General features: G+C 30.3%; 1 protein-coding gene across 1 annotated transcript; it reads left to right on the top strand.

The window, feature by feature from the left end:
• Window positions 1-1,690: 1,690 nt before the first annotated feature.
• Window positions 1,691-22,252, top strand: LOC147067990 (synaptotagmin-15-like). Its single transcript, XM_085952559.1, has 8 exons — window positions 1,691-1,763; window positions 3,893-3,978; window positions 6,101-6,225; window positions 10,720-10,813; window positions 17,435-17,602; window positions 18,156-18,263; window positions 18,812-19,022; window positions 22,125-22,252. The coding sequence occupies exons 1-8, from the start codon at window positions 1,691-1,693 to the stop codon at window positions 22,250-22,252; spliced, it is 993 nt and encodes a 330-aa protein (XP_085808685.1).
• Window positions 22,253-22,335: the final 83 nt, after the last annotated feature.

The following is a 22,335-nucleotide window of genomic DNA, read 5'->3' as shown; positions in this document are numbered from 1 at the left end:
CGCCCATCGTAGTCTTTGGGACTTACAGTATCTTATGATTGTTTGCTGTTCAATCAGCTCTTCCAACTCGTGGTTCATTTTTATTCTGTAGTTCCCATTTTTCAACGTGGGTCCAAAGATTTTGCGGAGTATTTTGCGCTCAAAGACAGCTAATTTGTTTTCCTCGTTTTGAGTTAAGCACCAAGTCTCACAGCCATAAGTAACCACTGGCCTTATAATTGTTTTATAAATTAGAAGTTTACTTCTTCAGCCTAGAATTTTCGACCCCACCAGTCGCTTGCAGGCATGCCAGCATTTATTCCCGGAGATAAGGCGAATTTTTATCTCCTCTGCTGTCTTATTTTGGGTATTTAAACTGGATCCGAGATACGTGAACTTGTCCACCCCTTCATATGCATGCTGTCCTATGTCTATATTCTGCAGCGGTACCTGATCGCGTGTGCTGACCATATATTTAGTTTTTGACTGGTTTATTTGCAGCCCAGCGTTTTCTGCTTTTATTTTCATAGTGCCACCATGGTCGATCATCCTCTGTATGGATCTGCTTGTAATTATTTTATATGTAATTATTTTATTTAATGATACGTCATTTGTAAAATCTGCCAAAAGTAGGTAGATATACGAACAAAATGTCTAACAAAAAAGAAATTTAGAGAATCCGATTAATTAAAATAATTAAAATAAATGCCGATATGTTCAAATTTGTGTAGTTGTATTTATTGCAATAAAAAAATAATCCATTATTAAAATATGATTATCAATCTTGTTTTTTTTTTAAATAAACATGTTAAAAACAAAAATGTATGCCTGAAACATGAGTTGTTGTTTACCATACATGTTGATTGTGTACTTATTTGTTTACAAATAAACATTAAAAATATTCTATGAGTAAACGAAAAAAATAGATAACCGTTGCAAACCAAATAATTCATGTATACATAGGGACGTAAAACATAAAATGAATTCAAATCAATCGGATTTTGTGATTGATTAAATACATAGTTGTCAAAAATAAAATCTACCTTTCGCTCTCCTGACAACTAGTAATTTTAGAGTAATTTATGTATTTCTTTTGCACACAGTATCTATTACTTACTTGTATTTTATATTATAATAATACAAGATATTAAAAATTCAAATAAAATAGTATTTAGAACAGTTTAATTATGTTTTTGAATTTTATTAGATTACACTTTGTTAAAAATAAGATAAAAATAATTTATATTTAATGAATATGACAGCTAATTTATAATATTTATAATGTATACATGTATATAGTATTTGCTAATACTACGTTGTCTATCGTGTGACCGGTTATTTAGCTATTACGTCACACAGGATGTACCCGGAAGCTTAAAAGTAATGGAGTATTAATGATAAACAACATTATTATTATATACGCGCACATGCGCCAGGCAATTTAGCTCAAAATAATTACTGTATAATTCCAAGCTGTATAATATGTTGTCAACACAGGAATACGTAATGAATTGTGGCGTATGCTATCAAAGGAGCTTCATCTCAATTTGATATTGAGACGGACGTGTCTCCATTTGTTACTACGCGCTCAATTGACACATTTCGCTCAAACGGACATGTTGCTTATTTGTTCAGGACAAAGGAAATAAACTTTTCCCTCCCTTCGCCCCGGTCAAACTCTCTGAGCGAGCTGTCAGGGCTGGAAAATGGAATGGGAGTGAGCGAGGCGGACTCCGAAGACTGTCTCACTCCGTGTCGGGCACATCAAAGGTCAAATTCATTCAGTGAGTATGGAAACCGCTTGTGTTGTTTTACGGTGTGTGTGAAAACAATGTTGACTAAAAGGGAGAATAGAATGAGACTAATATTTATAAGCCGCAGTCATTTTAAGAGGTGTAATAATTTTTGCTGTGCTTTTGTTTTAAATAACAAAACGTTCCGTTGAAACATTGGTTTTTTGCTAACAATAATTAATTGGACACACCACGCAATAATCATTTAAGTTCAAATTAATGTACCTATAATTAAAAAAACACTAATAAAACAAACCATTGAATTTAAAAAACATTGTAAAACTAAAGAAATATTAAATAATTATAATGATTTTTATGTAGAATAACATTGTTTTCTTCCTCTTTATTATGCTTTTTTACGCTTAACATCATAATAACGTAATGAAGAACCATAACTAAAAAGATATCGAAATCGGTGACATCGATTTAGTGAAAAAAACATAATATATTATTATTCTTACTAGAAATGAGAAAAAAAACATGCGACGGTTGTTACAAATAGTATGACTTTTCTACTGATGTTTCTAAGTATGGTTCTGTATTACGTTTATAATAAATAGCTTTACCTTAAAGAGCTTTTCTGAAAAAAGCTTTTGAGTCACAAAGTATATTTAAAAGTAATTCATATAAAACCGTCAAAACCAAACGATGCTTAAAAGATCGTTAATTCATTTTTTTTACGAATTTACCAACCATGCCTCAAGCTATTTTTATTTGTATTGAATATAAAAAAAATCTTCTTAAAAGTATTATGTATAATATAGCCTAATAATGTAACCAACGGAATTTTAGATCTACTTATCTTTTACAATTTTTGGTCAGCTGAAAAAATATAGTTATATATTGGTGATAATATATAGATATCTATATTTACGTTAAAAACTGAATTTTGTTTCTAAGAGATAATATTTTATTAAAAATATTATTTATCTGTAATTATTTTAAATCAAAATCTAATGGTGAATGTAACTGACGAACAAACAACGTCATATGTACTTTCTGAAAACGACTTTGAGCAAAAGCAATTCAGTTTTTCATATTTTTAGTGTAATATTTTGTGATTACACTGTGAAAGTGTTATGCGGTCATTAGTCGTTTAATTAAGTGTCTGGAGTTTTCGTTGTATTTGTGTTTATTGTGAAAATGTAATGGTCCGGACATGTTAAAAGAATAAGGAAAACTCTACAAAGAAGAAAACATTAAAACCAACTGGATTAAGAATAGAGTAAGTTTGTGATTCAAAGGGCACCCTTAAACAAAAAACGTGTTTATTTCTTCTAATAAAAGTTCTTTATAAGAATGAATTATAATATAGTATATTAGATAGGTATATAAACTTTATCATCATTAATAGATATAAACAATCCGAATAATAAAATATTAAATATGTAAAGATTATGAGATTTATAATTTTATACAAGGCGGAAAATATGTGTCATGAAAACTACGAATATCACTTATATTGGAGTTAAAGGTGTTGTATATATCAGAATTCAGTTATCAAATAACTTAATAATAATATGTTAAAATTTTAACTATTAATTGCAAAATGAGTTAACTTAGCTCATTATATGGAAATTCCAAATTAAAATAAACAATGTCATTTATTATATGAAAATGTGTCATTAAAAGATTTTTTTCAGAGAACATAATCTTTTAATATAATATATGATTCATGGATATTGTGTTGAATAATTAATTTGTGAAAATTACTAGTTACTTCACATTTTATAAAATATTTTTATATAAATAAAACATAAGTCATATTAAATAAAACTACTTTAATGTTTGAATTATTATATTCATGATTTCCGGTAAGGACTGGTTGTGAATGAAATATGACGATTTGAATAGATACCTATTTCATTAGTTAGAATATAAAATTGCGAAATAAACAGACAAAAACAACTCACACCTTCCCGAACAAAGAAAATAATATTTATAAGAAAATCTTCGACGAAAATAATTCGGGATTTTTACATAATCTAAATGAAACGAGAAATTGATATGTATTATGTAAATAACTCTTAGATAATACTACAAAAAAAAATCATTAAATTCTTAGATAATATTTGTTAAAAAATAACAATACATCTTAGTCAGTATTTTAAATTTTACAGGCGCTTCCGATCTTGGTGTAATCGATCCATCTCTGTACCAAGAAAATTTCTTAGACGATGATCTACTATGGCCGGAAGGGCACGTGGTAAGCCACTTTTTTATAGTAAAAAAATGGTTTCATTATTATAAGTAAAAATTAATATTTTGTTAATAAGTAGAAATTTAAAAATATTATTATTATTATTATTAAATTACCATCGAATAAATTCCGAATCCATAGACAAATGGATTTGCCAGCTATTTTATTGATTCATATAATCTAGTTATTTTTCAGTTGTTTGGTTAGTTACGTACATGAATAAATTATGCGCGCGGATAGATTCACAAAAATATATTACCTACTTAATTCTACAGCGCCTGTACACGTGCATGGATGTACTTGCACCAATAGTGTGTATTTTAAACTATCGCGATAATAACTGCTTACACGTAAAAGTGATGACAGTCTCGCCAATCTCATTCTTCAAGAGTAACCGAGATGCGGTGTTGTCATTTTATGGTACTATTTGACAGGTCGTGAAAATCAGTTAACCACAAAACGAGTCTGCGCGGTGTCGTAGAACGATAGTGGGGAACCTGCCGTAAGAAGTACGAACAACACCGCACAGAACATTTGACGTTTTACGATTATCGACGAACCTGTCCGAACCTGTCCGAACCTGTCTGAATCTGTCAAATAACACCGTACAATGAATAATGATAGATTGGAGAGACAGTCAGCACTTTTACGCGTCAAAAGTTATTATCGCGATAGTTTAAAAAGCACACTATTGGTGCAAGTAAATCCATGCACGTGTACAGGCGCTATTATATTGAATAAAATATATATACCTACACCTTACTTTACAAATTAATAATAAATTGCGTGTTGATGATCACTTTGTCTCTCGTTTATAATTTTGAATAATTCGAATTTACAGCAAAATTAAATGAATTATATTGCCAGTGGATATTTATTTTTATCCAATTTATAGATTTGTTTTAAAATATACCAATTGATAAAGATGGTTTCCTTTTAATAATATTATTAATACTCGTCCATCTGAAAATTGAAAGTGTATTATCATGTTTCAATACCTACTGTAGAAAAGTGTATTTTTTACTATTTTTCTGATCGAAGTTGGTGACATGTATTATATTAAATAATATATTACATTAATATTATTATTATTAATAATATTAGTTTTATTATTATATACCATTTTAGATATTGAGAAGATTATTTGAACCTCCACATAGTAGAGGTTGTACCAACAGTTTTTTTTAATGATAAATGGATGTTAGCCAGTTGCTGACTATATAAGGTCCATCTGGGACCTGAGACACATTGAAAAACAACAAGTGATTTTGCCAAACCCGGGATTTAAATACGGGGCTCTCGATATTATAAGCCGACGCGATAGCAGCTCGGCCATCGTGGGCGGTTATATTATTAGGAATAAAAAATCAGTATTGTATATATAAAAAAAATCTGTGAAACCCAACAATATAATATTATTTAAAACAGAAGCTTTGAATATAATCAAAAGCGTGTTTAAAGTATAAAAAAATATTAATAGTGGTTAAAGTAGATGGCGTTTAATTTTTAATAATTATATTTTATTTTATGTAGCATTACTTTGTATTTTATTTTGTTTGTCTACGAAAAGATAATAAAAAAGATTAATAATCTTAATAATATTGGTTTTTTCCAGGGAATGTATTAAAATATCTAGTCGATGTTCAGTATTAAATGATTTTATATTATTACTATGTACCTGCCAAGTGAAAAACAGTGTCCTTTTAGGCTGAATTTTTAAAAGAAAAACATACATTTAACCCTGTGTCAAGGGTAACAGAAATTTATTTCTTCCAAGTTTTCGAGACTGAGCGTAAGCATAGTAATATTTTTTACTTAACCAAAAAAATAATCTTAAATTATATCTGCTGAGAAAAATAATATTTTTGTTAAATTATGGCAATTTATACATATCACAGAGATGCCTTATAATGTTTAGGTATAACTTTAAATTGAATTTAAGATTCCCCTGATCGATAGATTTTTTGACAACCGATTATATATTATATACATATAAACGTTTATTTGGTTATATTAGTATTTTGAATGGGCATCGATTATATTTTATCTGAAGCCATAAGCCCTCATTACTTAGAGTTTAAGATTGGATAAGTTTGTTGCGATATTTATTTTCTGTTTTGCTTTCTAGGGACGTCTGTGGTTTAGTTTGCGATACGAGTCCAATACTGAAAAACTTTTGGTGAATTTAGTGAAGGCGAAAAACTTACCTTCACGCACAGTGGCGTCCGTGAATACTTGCGATCCATACATCAGGTGTGTAATAATTACATAATATTACAATTTAATTTATTTTTAATTCATCAATTCGGATTCTCGTCATGTAAGTAATGTTTATGTTTTGTCTTTATTAAAAATATTATGTATCATCATCAGCTAGTAACAGCTAGCTACTATAATCCACTGATGGAGAAATGCCTCCCCTAGCTCCCCCAATTGTTTTCGATTCCTAGTTCTTCACTGTCACGTACAAAGGTTTCGGGCGTCCATGAGATGTTTAGCGCCCCTTGGTTATCACTGTATGAAGGCATTCAATGGTTATCCACTCGCCAAGTAACGTGTCCAGCTCATTGCCATTTCATCTGCTTAGTGGCCTCTCACATCGTGTACTATTGTCTGTTTCCTGGCTTCTTTGGTTTCTTTTGTGATCTTTCCGCGTTAGCCGAACATGCACATTTACGTACCACGTTGTGCTACTCATACGGGTTTCTTTCATATTACGAGTACATGTTTCAAACGCATACGTGAGCGTTGGTGGCATACATTGGTTGAACACTTTACCCTTGAGACACAGTGGGAGATCACTGTTAAAGATATTATTTAGGCACCCAAATGCACTCCATGCCAGGTTGGTTCAGCGAACAATTTAGCCAGATATTGTGTATTATTTATTCATGGATATCCATTCATGGTATTGATGTTTGAGTTATTTACTTGGTAGTATTCCATTTCACATCAGTATAATATTAAATTTGTCATATGAAATTCTACAAATCAGATTTTTAGTCGATATAATTATATTACGATTGACACGTCGCTATCATGATTATAAAATAATCTATAAGTTTTTTTTAAATATTTATCAGAGTGAAAAAATATCTCGTGTCTTTGTGGTGAAGAAAGTAGGGACAAATCACTTGTTTTTTTCATTCATATGGATATTCAATTCAACATTTTCACCACGTTTTTATAAAGATCACGGTCTATGTATAAGAACTTATTGCCATCTATTTGTCACCTATTTCAAGTTTAACAAAAATGCAAATTTTAAAATTGAAAATAAGATACAACGGTTACATTTTTTATAATTTGCAATGTGCAATTATTTATGTTTTAGCGATCTAATTTCAAAGTAAATAAAAAACAAACTAATTTATCAATAGTTTACTATAATATATTCGGTACCCATAAAAAAGATGCTTGCCACTTTTATTTATTTGGTGTTTTTACCTAAACTTTTGATGTTTTGTTTGGGTTGGGTTGCAAAATAACTTCGAAAAAAGTATAAATAACAGAATATATTATATTAACAAGCCTAATACTTACATAAATATAGTATCGTGAGTTGCTGCCAAAAGTTGATAAATTAAGTATTCAGCGATAAAAATGAATATGTGTCTATGTAAAATATGTATGTTAGAAAAAAAATCAAGTACATCCGATCATGATATAGATCATGCGCAAAGAACTTAGCATTATACATGATTATAGATTATAGACAAATTGCAATTACTCCATAATATGATTTCGAGCCTTACCAACATTTGGCAGTAACCCCAAAATTATATTTCGAAAGTATCATATTGTATTGTTTTATTATTAAGATGTTTATTATTATAATAAGGGTCTGTAAAACATTTAGTCATGGACCCTCTTAATGTTCTATTATATTATTAATTCTACAAGTTTTAATTATACTTCCAACTTCTCCTATTGTGCACTCTTACACTTATTCTCACACCTTCTTTGACTTGAGTTCTTATGGCACATTAATAATATAGCATTAAAGACAATTTGTTTTTTTTTCATTGGTTAAATTTGATTATCAACATTGTCTTGAATTAATTTAAATATTAAAGTTAAATTTATATTAAACTCTAAACAATGAATTCATTTGACGTTAAAATGGTTAAATGGATTTACTATGAATAAATCATAAAAAGTTTTATAAGGTTAATTTATTATATGTTTGCATTATACGTGAAAGATGATTTTAAATTTCTTTATTACCTCTGCCTTACCAAAACACGATTTACGCTGGGACAATCTCGATCCCTATAAAGTTGCAAACGAGGCTTATGTTCTATGAATTTAAAACAACTTAATTATATACTGAATACAGGGCTCGAAATGGACCGGAGCGCCGTTGCGATTAATAAAATCTCGTAGGAAAATAATTTGATCGTCTGAGCTAGATCGGCCATAAAACAAAAAAACCTAGCACTTACTCATAATTTTAGATAACTATGTTAATATTTTCGTAAAATTATCGAGCGCTCGGGTTCGTAAAATTTTCCATGTCGAGCGCTGACTGAATACAAAGTTATTTAGTGATAGAACAATAAAATGTACCTTATCACGAATTACTTACCTCAAAGTAAACTATGGAAGTGTTAAATATATTGGTTATTAATGTATAAAATTTGGATTTTTTTATATACTGCGTTATATACTACGTTCTATAAACAAGTGTAGTTTTGAAAATCTGGTTTATGAAGCGAAATAAATAATCGTGTAGTTCGGATCTTGACATACTATAAGATATCTCTCCATGTCTGCCTATCTTATACTATAGCTCTCCAGTTTTGAAAATACACTATGATGTCATTCTTAATTTACGCAGTGAAGCTATTAATTATATGATGTGGGTAATTTTCTTCGTCTCATGACTTTTAAATTCAATCTGAATTTGAAATCATTTAAGACATTTTGATGAGGTTGATTGAGATCAGGATAGATACCGATAAACAAACAAAATGATGAAGTGACATGAAAATATGAAAAATGGCAAAAATAATCAACTATATGTGAGTGTTAGATTCAACTGTCGATATGATTATCCGCGAGACCATAAAAAATTTGATAATGAATGATTTTGAAAGGTTGAGAATAACTGAATTACATAAATATTAATTTAATAAGGTTTCAAAAAATAACCTGGTATTGAAAAAGAAAAATTTATACTGCATTTCGTTCGGTGCGACGTCTTGGAAAAAATACGACGAATTGTTTAAGGGTAAGTTATTGTGGTGTGGCGAAAAAAATGTTGTTAATTGGAATTCTTTGTCCGCTGGAAGACTTTCATAATAACTTTACACTCACTCAACACTTTTCTGTAATATTATTTCTTCTTTTAAGAAAACAGAAATTGTAAGAAATCTCTACCATTTTTTCTCGTTGCGTAATGAAAGCCTTGGAGAACTTTTTTCAAGTACCTACCTAATGAAAAGTTTTTGTTGTGAGAAAACGGTTAGTGCTGCAAAACGAGACGTGAATATTTAAAAAGAACGGTGATGAATTTTTGTAAGGCGTTAATGACTAAAGATTGCAAATTAGTTGTAACTTTTATTTGTAATTTTGTACTAACAAGGAAGAGAAAATAATATATATTTACGTGGTGTAAATTCAAACTATGCTACTCTTGGTTGTGTAGACTTGGTAGACTTGTGTGTCTCTGATTACTATCATAGAAATTGGGAGCGTCAATAGTTTGTTCTTCAAAAATGCAGAATTAACCTGCCATTAGTAATGATAATTGGGTAGACAATAAATGTGTTCAACCAGCTTGGAATATTGATATATTTCACTTACGTGAGGATTAGTTTAGGTTGACGTAATTTTATATATATATTTTTTAATTATTGGTGTAGTTTGTTAATGATTTTTTTCTGTTAACTTTAACTTTTCATTGAGCCGTTTTTGTATATACATTGTCAAACCCGTTACATATTTTTTTGTTTTTTCACGTTATTTTGTAAATGTTTTAAATTTACGGTATAATAAAATATAGTCCCTTGATTTGAATTTTGAATTTTAATACAGAAATAGCATTTTACATTATCGATTTTTTAATATAGTAACATAATTTAATTATTTATAAATTTTATTATTTCACTAATTGAAACTCATTATATTATAATTTTATAGCTTGAATTTAATTGAATAATTTTTGAACAGAGAATATTGTTTTTAATTATGTCTCATATTTTCAATATTTAAAAAAATCTTTAGAATATATTATTATAGCCATCAATTATGAATATGATTGAAGTGGATGAAACCGGTCCTGGTAATTATTAAATTATGTGGAATTAGTAGTTTATTGGTATTGTGTTTTTTTTTTTAGAACACAATACTGCCTGTATGTTTTATTGAGATTTCAATTGTCACTTGTGACGTAGGCAAAAGCAAAGTTGCCAGTAACGCATTATGGTTTTTTTCTCATGTTTATATTCCGCCAACGGGGAAAAGGAAAACCTTTCAAATTGGCTCTTCACGAGTTACGTTGCTTGAAAAGTTCAAAACGTATTCAGATGGCAAGAGACTTTCTTCGTCACCTATAGAAATATACAAGGGAATATAATCTTCAATCAATAAAAAAGGAATCGAACAGATAGAATTGAAAACTATTTTGATTCTGTTTTAAGATACTTCTAAATTATGTAAATACGTTCACCTTTTCAGTATTACTGTATATTTTATTTATTTTTAAACTTTCGTATAGATTTATATCTTGTTTTTATTCATCAGGCTTCAGCTGCTGCCAGACGAGCGTCGAACTTTGCATTCAAAACAGAAAAAGAAAACATGCAACCCATTCTTTGAGGAAACATTCGTATTCCAGGTAATTATATTGAATATATTAATTTATTATTAATTAATCTGGAAATAAAATAGATGTAATTCATATATATATTCTTATAGTTATTCCCATTGTCTGAAACCTTTATTTAAATACTTATAGGAAAATTGAATTCTTACGTTAGGTACCATTTTATCGATTCAGATTTTTGATTTATTGGATTATTGTATTTAAATATTGTATTAGTAATATAAGTAAATTGATGCTAATTTTACGTATATAATATGAAAAAATCTAATCAAGTTGTGTACAAAAATCATGTAATAAACTGACGGTTTGCTAATGAAACTGATGGAGAAAACGGTAAAACTTGTAAAATTAAACACACATATTTTAAAACACCATTAGAAAAAATAATTTAGATAAAAATATGACGCCGGATGGGACTCCAATCTAGTCCGGTGTTTTACCAATTGCGCCACCTGTATCTTACCTAATTATGAAGAAATTAGTTAATATCTGCACATATAAAGAGCTTATGTGTTAATTTTATTTTAATATTTACTAGCCGATGCCAGAATTTTAATTGTAACGGATTTGCTAATAATTTAATAAACTATTTTTTTGTTACGAATCAAATAAAATCAAATTTATTTATTTTACATATAATGAACATAACAAATTATAAATTCAAAGTCATTCATTGTCATGTCGTGAACACATGACATAAAATAAGTGTTAATAATTTTTAAAAATAAAAATACAGAGAAGTGTGAGTTAATAATACAAAAAGTAATAAAATAAGAAATAAAATAAAATAAAATAACAAAATAATAAAATAAAAGTAGATGTAAGCACACAGAGTGAAATTTGATAGACCCTATCGTAAAAACTTATAAAACTACGTCCACCTAAATTCACCCTCACGTAAGTGGAATATATCAATATCCAAAGCGATTTCATTAAACATGGTTATTGCCATCCCAATTGGCATTACTAATGGCAGGTTAGTTCTGCACCGTGGGAGAACAAACAACGGATGCCCTCGATTCCTAAGGTCTGTCTGAGATACACAAGCCAACACCACCAAGAATGGCAGAGTTCACATGTATGCCGCGTATAAGTCTGAAAAAATATGTAGCTAAATAAAGATCCCTTCTAAATTTTAAGCTACAGTATGTAAGCATCCCTAAGAGAAAATCAGTCGGATAGAGCCACGGATAATACCCATACAGCCGAAAGTAAAGGAGTCTCAAAAATTTCTTTTGAACTTTCTCCACCATAAAGCCGTGCTTCAACTGATGCGGGGCCCAAGCAATACACCCACTCTCAAGTCTGCTTCTAACTAAGGAGTTATAGAAAATTTTTAGTACCGTAACCGTACATCGTACATAGTAACCGTACATCCGAAAAGACCCGGGAAGTACGCAAGAAAAAGCCCAACATCTTTAGCGCCTTTTTACAAATGGTATCTGTATGACCACTAAACGTCAGTTTACTGTCAAACGTAATTCCAAGATCTCTTACAGATGATATTCGCGAGAAAACTCTGCCATGCATCGAATACACACGCTTTGATATTATAACCCAACACGCCAAAGCAACACTGGAAAACTCCCCCCTTCCCTAACTGCATACAGCGCTGTAATAAAAGATTGATGTATGTAATATATCTGTTCAGTCAATATTTATCATTTTGGTAGTAAGAAGTCACGAAAACAATTTTATTCCATGAAAAATTGTATGTGCAGATAGATTCATAGATTTTTTTAATACTCGATTATTTACACATTGTATTAAGGGCGGACGTGCTCAGCGTGGGTCAAAATTGAGCTTTTTTCTATTTTCAAAGCATGATCCTGGACATACCTTAAACGTTGTAGATAATCTAGTTATATAATTTTGAAGCCTTATTATCCTTTACATTTCTTTTAAACATTTGATGACTGCATAAAGTATTTTTATTACATGTCATATTTCAGTACATAAATGTGCAGTGGTGTTAAGATTTTTTACATTTATTAATTTTTAATCGCATTTATAAAACCATCAGTATAATTTATATTGACATTATTATAGTGAAATATTTACGATAAAAAATTATATTGATAATCTCTGTGATCCCAAATTTGACAAGAATTAGGCATTTTATTATTCAAGAAATGGGCAAGATTAACAAATTTGAAGATAATTTTAAAGATACTTATTATAAGCCATGTCTTTGACCATTCAAGTGTGATAAATATCCTACGAATAATGATTGCTTTATAATAATTATTGACCTAAGAATAAGGTAGTGTTTTTTTGAAATACGCCATTTCTTTTGGCAATCCCCCTTGGTCAAGCTACAACATACGGCCGTAGCCATAAATTGACAAACTATAATATAAGTGGGGAGTAAAATGATGTTAACGCGCGTGTTTGAACGTTTAAGGTATGTCCAGGATCATGCTTTGAAAATAGAACAAAAGCTCCATTTTGACCTACGCTGAGCATGTCCCCCCTTAAGCACATTATTTTACCGCAAATACTATGTAATAATTTATTACTAACACGGACGGGAGTGTTTCATTTTAATGTTAAATATTTTTAGTTTATAACTAATTAAATCAGTTGAATGAGTGATTTACTTGATAGAATATAGTCGGAAATATAACAATTGAAAGCTCTGACGCTATGATTGCAGAAATATATATACCTATTTCAAATATTTGTATAATAATATTACTGTATGCATTGTACACAGTAGATATTTTAAGTAAACCAGGTTTGGTTTGTTAGAAATTTCCTCGTATTTGTGCTATCAAAATTGAATGTTTAATTATTACGTAATAGGAGATAATATTCAAACGATAGGATTAAAACAATAATCCTGACTTATCTTGAGAGTAAAGTATTTTCATTTTGTAAAATCGCCCGTTTGATAAACTACTTTCGTGAAAAATTAAACCAAGCATACAGAATGTTACCTTATGACTTACGGTCCATATCAAGCCCACGCTATTGTTTACTGAAAGAAAACAAAGGTTTACTTACAGTATGAACATAAATGAACTCTAGATAAACACTGATAATGAAAGGGTAAAAATACAATCGCTCTCCAACCAAAAGTAAATATTATCTGAAGAGATATTTGTTGTTTGTTTAATTCCTTTTCAAATATTGTTACATTGACATATATGTGCAAATAAAATACCAAATAGGTTAAAAATAGTAGCTTTTATATATTTAGAAAACTTTATTATTCTATACTTTGGTTTGATTCATAAATATAGTATGAATAAAAATGTCAAAAAGTCGCACGGCGTTGGGCGAATCTTTGAGTTGGTGCCCATGTTTCACCCTTCGTGCGAACTCGTGCCTAATTCTATTCGTATATAATCAACGCTAATTAACAAACGATATTTTTGATGTTTCATATCTGTGCGATAATTAAATTTATTACAAAAATATCATTTTGTATAAATATATTAATGCAATAATTATTAATTTACTTACGAAAAAATAACTGTTGAATGTTGATAAAGAATCTTATTTTGCTTCACAACCGAGATTGCAACGAGACAGTGAAAAATTGTTTTTCATTCAGTTATATAATCAAACAAACTCCGTTCGATTTTGTGACTATGTCGGAAAAATTTTGAACTTGGAATAAATACAACATATTTTGTAAATCGATCCGGTAATCAAAATTCATGATTCAGAAAATATGTCAACAACTTAATCTTGCCACATTAGGTACAAGCATTTTAACGACGTTTAGTGACTTTAGCTACTGAATTTCCGAATGCAAAAGCTGGGTCAAATGATGACTATATAGATTTTCATAATATATATTTTTAAATAAATGACTACTACACTCACTTAATAAAATTAATAATCCGAATCTGTTCATCAACTACAGAAGTTTTTTTTTTTTAATATTGTTGGCTGATTTCTTTCAATTCCTTGTTAAAATTGGCAACATTTGCGGAACCCATTTAGGAACCGTTGTTCTAGACACATTTTTGCTCTCTTATTATTAAGTACTAATGGACAAGTTTTATGGATAAAAATTTGAAATATTCTGAAAAATATATTTTTTAAATCATCTTCAAGCCTATACTCCCAATTATTATGATGAAAAGTAATGTAAATGTCAAAAAAACAACATTAATTATCACAACGGTCTAAATGAGAACTCTGCCATTCTGGGCAGTGTTGACCTGTATGTCCCTGATAACTATCTTAGAAATAGAGACCATCAGTTGTTTATTCTCCCAAGGTGCAGAACCAACCTGCCGCTGGTAATGCCAATTGGGAGGGCGATAACTATGTTCAACGAAATTGCTTCGGGTGTTGATATATTCCACCTACGTGAGAATGAGTTTAGGTGGACGTTGTTTTATAATTTTCTTAAAATAGGGTCTGCTTAACTCATCCGGTGTACTTCCTTGTACCTATCTAATTTATCTACTGATATATCTATTTTTTTATGTAATACTGTTATATTTATATATCTTTGTTTCTAAATGTCATGTTGTGTACGTCTTAAACTTATAATTTGTAATGTCCACAATATGTTAAAAAAAAAAAAAGAAAAATTTAAAAATAAAACGTTAAAATATACTATTATAATCATTATCCTTTTCTAACTGCTCAAAAAGTTTTAAAAATCCTTCTTTACGGTATATACTTATATTTAGATTGAGTAAAAGATTATAATATTAATTAACTTCACTGTAGACTGTAGACCATGGTAATGAAAGTGTTCCTTTAATAATCAACTCACCGTTCCAGTAATCAATTAATATGTATTGTATAAATAAATTCACTAATAAAATAAAACAAAGGTGCATACTTATAATAATTATTATTTTTTATTTGTTTGTAGTAAATATTATGTTGGTAGTATTATATAATTTTGCATTGTATGGTAATTTGGTGTTTTTCCCAAAGCTGTCTTACGGTGTTGTTTCTTTTAAATAAATAAAATAAGGTGGCTCTTGTGGTGCAGTGCGTAAGGCGTTGGCCTTCCATACGGTAGCTCTGGGTTCAAGCCCGGTGAGAACACAATAAATTTATGAGATTTTCTTAAAGCCTGGGTGTTTGTAATTGTTCAAAATTACTCACAACCACCTTGTACGAAAAAGCAAGGACGTGATAATAATTAAAAAAAAAATAACATTGTATTTCATAGTTCAGGGTAAAATAATACAAATAAAATACTACAAATTTGTCTCGGAGCGGGTAATGCTCATGGGTCATGCTGTATTTAGAGTGGTTTGAGTTTTGAAACAAGTCATCACGAAAATGTAAAACCATCATTATTGTTATCTCTGTAAATAATTACTTGGTGTATTTCTTAAGTTTATTGTTTTCGTTTCATTTGAATCGGGCTGTCAGCTACAGGCTTGCTTAGCCCCCCAATTATCTGGTGTGGGTTTAAATTTCAAAATTAAAAATAGAAATTTTCAGTTTAATCAGCCTCGAGCGAATTGAATTTAACCGCCAGACTCTCTGATTAAATATATCTTAGATTACTCTAAAGCTCGAAGATATTTTTTTTCAATTTCAATTTTAAAATACATTCGTGTATATTGCTTTCCTTTTTTTGTGCCATATCACGAAAGCCTCGAAATATGATATTGACACGAGTGATACGATATTCACGTTTATATTAGTGTAAGTAGTGTGTTATATTGTAATATATTTTTCAATTTAAGTATACATTGCTCTTGTCAAATAACATTCATGTTTTCTCCGTTGATAGATATGACGTGTCTCCTCATATATACAATTTTATTATAATATACGCGGGTTTAAAGTTTGTCTTTTTATCAACCATTTTCTTACGTGAAAACATAGTGAAACTCAAAAAACACCAGGTTTCGGAGTCATATTTGTGTCTAATTATTAAAACAAAATAAGACTATTTTGAATATTAGTAAAGAGCAATTGAATAGTTATCAAAATGTTCACAAGTTATTTAAAAACTGTGACAAACGTTTACAATGACTACAATTTCAAAATACTACTCCACGAGTTGTTTGCCGATTCACCAGAAGGGCGACGTCTAGCTGTCTAACATAGCGGCATGACAGTTATTTAGCAGTACACATTTTCAAGCGTCTAATTGTTATAATTATAAACATAATATTACTAAAACATGACATGAAAATCTCTGCGATTTAAATAGGAATATTTGAATATTTATTTTAGCACGAAATAATTTAAAAAGGATTGGTTTCGTAAACGAAGAATACAGATTTAAGAAATCGTATAATACCGTGAATTTTAAAGGCATACTGGAAGCGTGGCTAGTTCATTTCGCGACTAGTAACCTATAATAATAACAACCAATTCAAGATTTAAACTAGGTAGGGTAAGTAAAAGTATAGCTTCATTACTATTTAGGGTGATAGAGAAGAGAAGAATAAATAAATACACAACACAGAGATGAAATTCTTACTTCAAAATTATGTATGATTGGAAAGGAACCTATTAAACGTAGAGCATGTAACAATATGTAAATAATAAATTAATATACTTTAACCAAAGTGATATTTGACATTCGCAGTATCTAATTGGACATACAGAGACAAGAATCATAGATTTTCTTCATATTTATTGTGAAATTGCCGGAGCTTGTAGAATGACTGTATGTTTTGTCTCTGTTTGCAGGTTTCATCCAAAGGCTTGGAGGAACTGGTTTTGAAGATGACAGTTGTAGACGGAGGTCGAGCTCGTGGACGTCAGCTTCTTGGTCATGTATTATTTCCACTTGCAGCCCTTCCAATTGATGGAGTACCACCGCAAGAACCACATCTCTACAAACTGGACCTTGAAAAGGTTATTATATTATTTTTTAGTCTATACATAGATAGAATCGGTTGAATACAATTACCATTCTTTAAAATAAGAAAATGATATCTTATATTGCAGTTTTGGAAAATATTTCACGAAAAATATGTTTACGTAACACTAATTATTGATTAAAAAAACTCGTACATATTTAAAAATAATATCATTATTATAATATGACATTAAAAGAACATAAAAACAAAACAAAAGAAGAAAACAAACAAACTTAACAGAAGAAGAACAAAAGCTATATTATAGCTTCTGCAAGTTTGAATAAAATAGGTTCGTTGAAAAAAATATATACAATAGATTTTTTATAAGTATGATTGATACTCATGCCATTTATATAATATCCCCCTATGATAAATGGATGCTAGCCACTTGTCCAACCTATTAGGTCAGTATTGTACTATAATTATAGCATGGTTGGCTATACTGATTATGGAGTAGAAAATTAGTCCCAAATACAACAGAATAAAAGTACAATAATTCTCAGTAGGATTCACGATTAGTGAAGTTAAAGACGTTTTTATTATTTCAGGATCCACATGAACCAACATCAGACTTGGGCGAGATGCTGGTATCTTTACTCTACAATGAAAATTTACATCGAATTACGGTTACAGTCATCGAAGGGAGAAGGCTGAAGGTGATTGTATTTTAATTGTGTAATTAAATTGTTGACGGTAAAATTAGAGCTCCATGTTTTAAGCATATCCGAACCGAAAAATGATATCTTTGTAATAATATGCATAATATTATAAGGTTTAAGAATGACATATTATTTATAACCATTAAATACACGATGATAACCCTTTAGTGTATATATTAATTTTTAAATCGATTACATTTAATGTTTAATTTTATTATAAATCAGCAGTGACATCTGTTAGTAAAAATTATAACTATTTTGACATGAGAACTGCAAGTTTTTAAATAAAATTTCATTTGGACAAAAAATATATAAATTAATACAGTATGTAGCTGAAAAGCAACACTATGTAAATAAGGGTAAAGGTTAATATTGGATTTAATTCGCATGAGTCATTGGTCAACCCATAGCTCAAGAACAAGACCAGTCAAGGAAAAGTTGCGAGGTTTACCTTTTCTACGGTATCTATGTTTTCTGAGATAGGTATTTTAAATTATGTGACTATTAATATCATTAATAAATTAGGAGAGTATTATTTTTGACAGATCAAAGGTGAACGAAAATCAATTTACGTGCGCATAACCATGAACCAGCAATACCGTGCCGTCAAGAGTAAGAGGACTGGAACGACGATGGCATTATCAGATGGAAGTGCTTCCATCAGCGAGTGCTTCCACTTCAGATTACCGACAGCCAGTCTTCCTCTCGCCTGCATCACGCTCCATGTCCTACAAGCAGGAGCCAAGTGCGCTCGAGGTAAAGTGTTTTGGTACTAGATAGGTGTATAAAAACCACCCTTATATACGATACAATTGAGGGGCTGTGAATTGAACGAATACAAGTTAATCGGTGACCAAGTTGACTAAATAATTTATTTAAAAATTAGAGATGCGATTGTAAATTCCTCATTTTATTCAACATTCAGTACTTAATATAAATGAGGTAGTGTTCCTAAAACGTTATTTCTATAAAAAAGATATTGCTTCATGTTTAATAATATTTTTAGTATCTGAACTAGGACAACTCAGTAAGTACTTAAGTAATAAAATTATATACGTTTCTATCATTGATATACTACTAGATGAGGAGTTCCCATACAAGTGTCATTTTAAGAAGATATTACGAATATCGTCTTATAATATTTCCTTGTAGGTATAATGCGTTAAGACCGTTAACATGGATTACCGAATTTCACCCGTATTGTCCTGGCTGTAAAACTAAATTTGCGTTATTGGAATAGTGACCCTAAGGGTTTCTGCAACCCAAAGCTTGTAAGCTACCAAAAATTCATGTCTGAGCGGACAGAGCAAGTCGTCATGCGCTGACTATTAGTTAGAGTAAGATGCAAGCTAGATCGGGCTTACTCATAATTATTGCCAGGTCGTTTTCGAGACAAATATTAAGTGAGCTTATATCGAGTTAAGTCCGCTGATATTAAAACAGTAAGTTTTAACACTGGCCGAGTCGCTGAAAATCGGGCGTCATTTTAAGAAGCATATGATTCATCCAGTAGTATATCAATGTATACAAGATACATAATAATGTACTATTTTGTCACTTCACCGGTCAGGTACCTACTACCTGAGTAGTTTAAAAGTAAAACGGCTTCTCTTCATCACTTACACATCCCATTGAGATTTCATTTCATCATTTTAAGAAGTATATGATTCATCCAGTAGTATATCAATGGTTTCTATGAAAATAATAACAAAAAATGCGATCAACTTTTACGGCGAGTATAAATTAACGTCTCAAATTTTCAAAACAATGCTACATATTTTTCGCTGTACCTATACATATATGTGGGGTGCATGAAAAGCTGCCCGGGACGCAAACCCTACCTATCAGTTAACTACCGCATGCAATAACAACATACGGTGGTCAAAAGCTGCATCAATGTAAGCGTGAAAATTGCCTCTGCCCTCGTTTCTGAAAAGTAAGGTTTGGCAAGACGCGCCCGGGACGTCATGTAGCCCAAGGTTGCCTCATCCATATGTATATAGTGTACATTGGACGAGGGTGCCAGTGTTACCATCTTTTTGTTACCGAATTCCGAATACCGACCGGTCCAAGAAATTATAGTATTTCGGCAAAAAATATAGTACGCGTTTTTTTGTTTCTCACAAAACAAATGGCGGAGAAATTGCAAAATTCCAATGCCCTTTTTTATTTAGGCAGGTACTTCTTCCAACCAAAAATATTTAGAAATTCAATTTTAAACCAAAGACAATGGCTATTTTCACCATTTCGAGAGAATTTTCTTGTAATACGAAATTATAGTAATCAATAAAAAATAAATACAATTTATAGTGCGGAAAAAATCGAAATTGTATTACTTTTGGTGGATATTGGTAATTTCGGAATTAAATCTTTAAGATAAAAATACATTTTTCCGATTTTCAAGATTATAGTATTTTGGGCATAGTAAGTGAACCAAAATTAGAGTACAAATACCATTATATTATTATAGTACGGTTGGCAATACCCTCAGGGTGGTCATATTTTGATGACAGTCAAAAAATCGCATTGTGGCCCGCGGGTAGCGGTTTAGATATTGTAGAGCTTTACATAAGTACATGTAAACGTAAGACGTAAGATGTCTACAACATTAGTATCTCACCAAAGTCATTTTCAGGAAAATAATAATGACAGGTGTTCAAATTTAAGATAAATGATGATAGATTATAAAATATTCCTAAAAGTAATTAAGCTACATATTTTTTGTTATTGTGAAATATTAATAATTTGTAAAGATTCTTCTTTCTTTTGTTTTCAGATACACACGTATTAATAATTAACACAGTTGAAATTGTAAATTATCAAAAAAATGTCTCAAATTGCAAGCTTCGTATTTTTCCGCTAGGTGCCTCTGGTCGGTAAAGACATCGCCTTAAATAATAGTGTTTCGTGCGAGTTAGTAAATATATAAATTTGAAAACAAATTACCCATTTTTTTTCCAAATTGTTTATTTATTATATATCTATCATGCCTATCATGCCGTGGGTCCCAGGTTCGAATCCTGGGTCTGGCAAGTACACATATTGTTTTTCAACATGTGTGTGAGTCAGGGTATGGACCTAATAGGTTGAGCAAGTGGCTGACATCCATTTCTCGTAAAAAAAATCTGTTAATACAAACCTCTAGATACTCTGTGGAGGCCCATATGATCCTATTAGGATCGGACATGGTCGAAAAAAAAATTATAATAGATTTCTTCAAATAAATATAGGGCGAGTAGCTGCCACCGTCTGCTTTCTACGTTGGGCTCTTTTTATGTCATTTTCCACAAGTGATTTTCTGGACATTAAAGCAGCATTTCTTAAACATTCCTTTTCGAGTATCCTCAAAGCAAGAAAAATGGTGCTGCCTCGATTGCGATGTCTTCTGCCAAATTCTCAATGTATTAACATGACAGATAATTGTGTGAACGAAAATTATTATAGTTATCGCTGTCACACAGACTTTATACAATAATCAAAGACGATATTATTTACAAAGGAAAATATGGTATTTTCTAATAAGATAATGTTATAAGCGCCACCTATAGTTTATAATTTTAGCGACAACGCTTTTCAATTCAATAAAAGACACCTGTCTTCAATAACTTATAGTAGTGTGATATGCAGTCATTGTCACTCGATATTAGTAATGTGCAGATTATTTTTCGTTGGAAACATCCTATTAAAAAATAATTGAATCAATGCTTTGTTGCAATTCATTTAAAAAAAATACTTTGTCGAGTATCTGCTATATTTTATTGACAAGTAGTTAATTTGATTGTCAACATTGTCATTTTAATAGTCAACCGTATTCACTAATTGTTTTTGATAATGATATTGTTTTCTTTTATTTTGCAGATAAAGTAATCGGCAAATTTGTTTTGGGGTCGTTCATGTTTGCTCGCGGAAAGGCTCTGGAGCACTGGAATGCAGCGATCGCCAACCCAATGGAACAAGTGCAACAATGGCATATACTCAGTATTTAATTCAAATGTAATATTATAAAACGGAACAACACAATTATTATATATTATTATAATAATATATGTTTATATTAAAAATAATAAGA

This window comes from Rhyacophila brunnea, unplaced genomic scaffold (genome assembly GCF_057557595.1).
Source record: "Rhyacophila brunnea isolate RB1 unplaced genomic scaffold, BYU_Rbru_1.0 scaffold_3, whole genome shotgun sequence".
NCBI lineage: Eukaryota > Metazoa > Arthropoda > Insecta > Trichoptera > Rhyacophilidae > Rhyacophila > Rhyacophila brunnea.
This window is presented reverse-complemented; position numbering and strand designations above follow the sequence as displayed.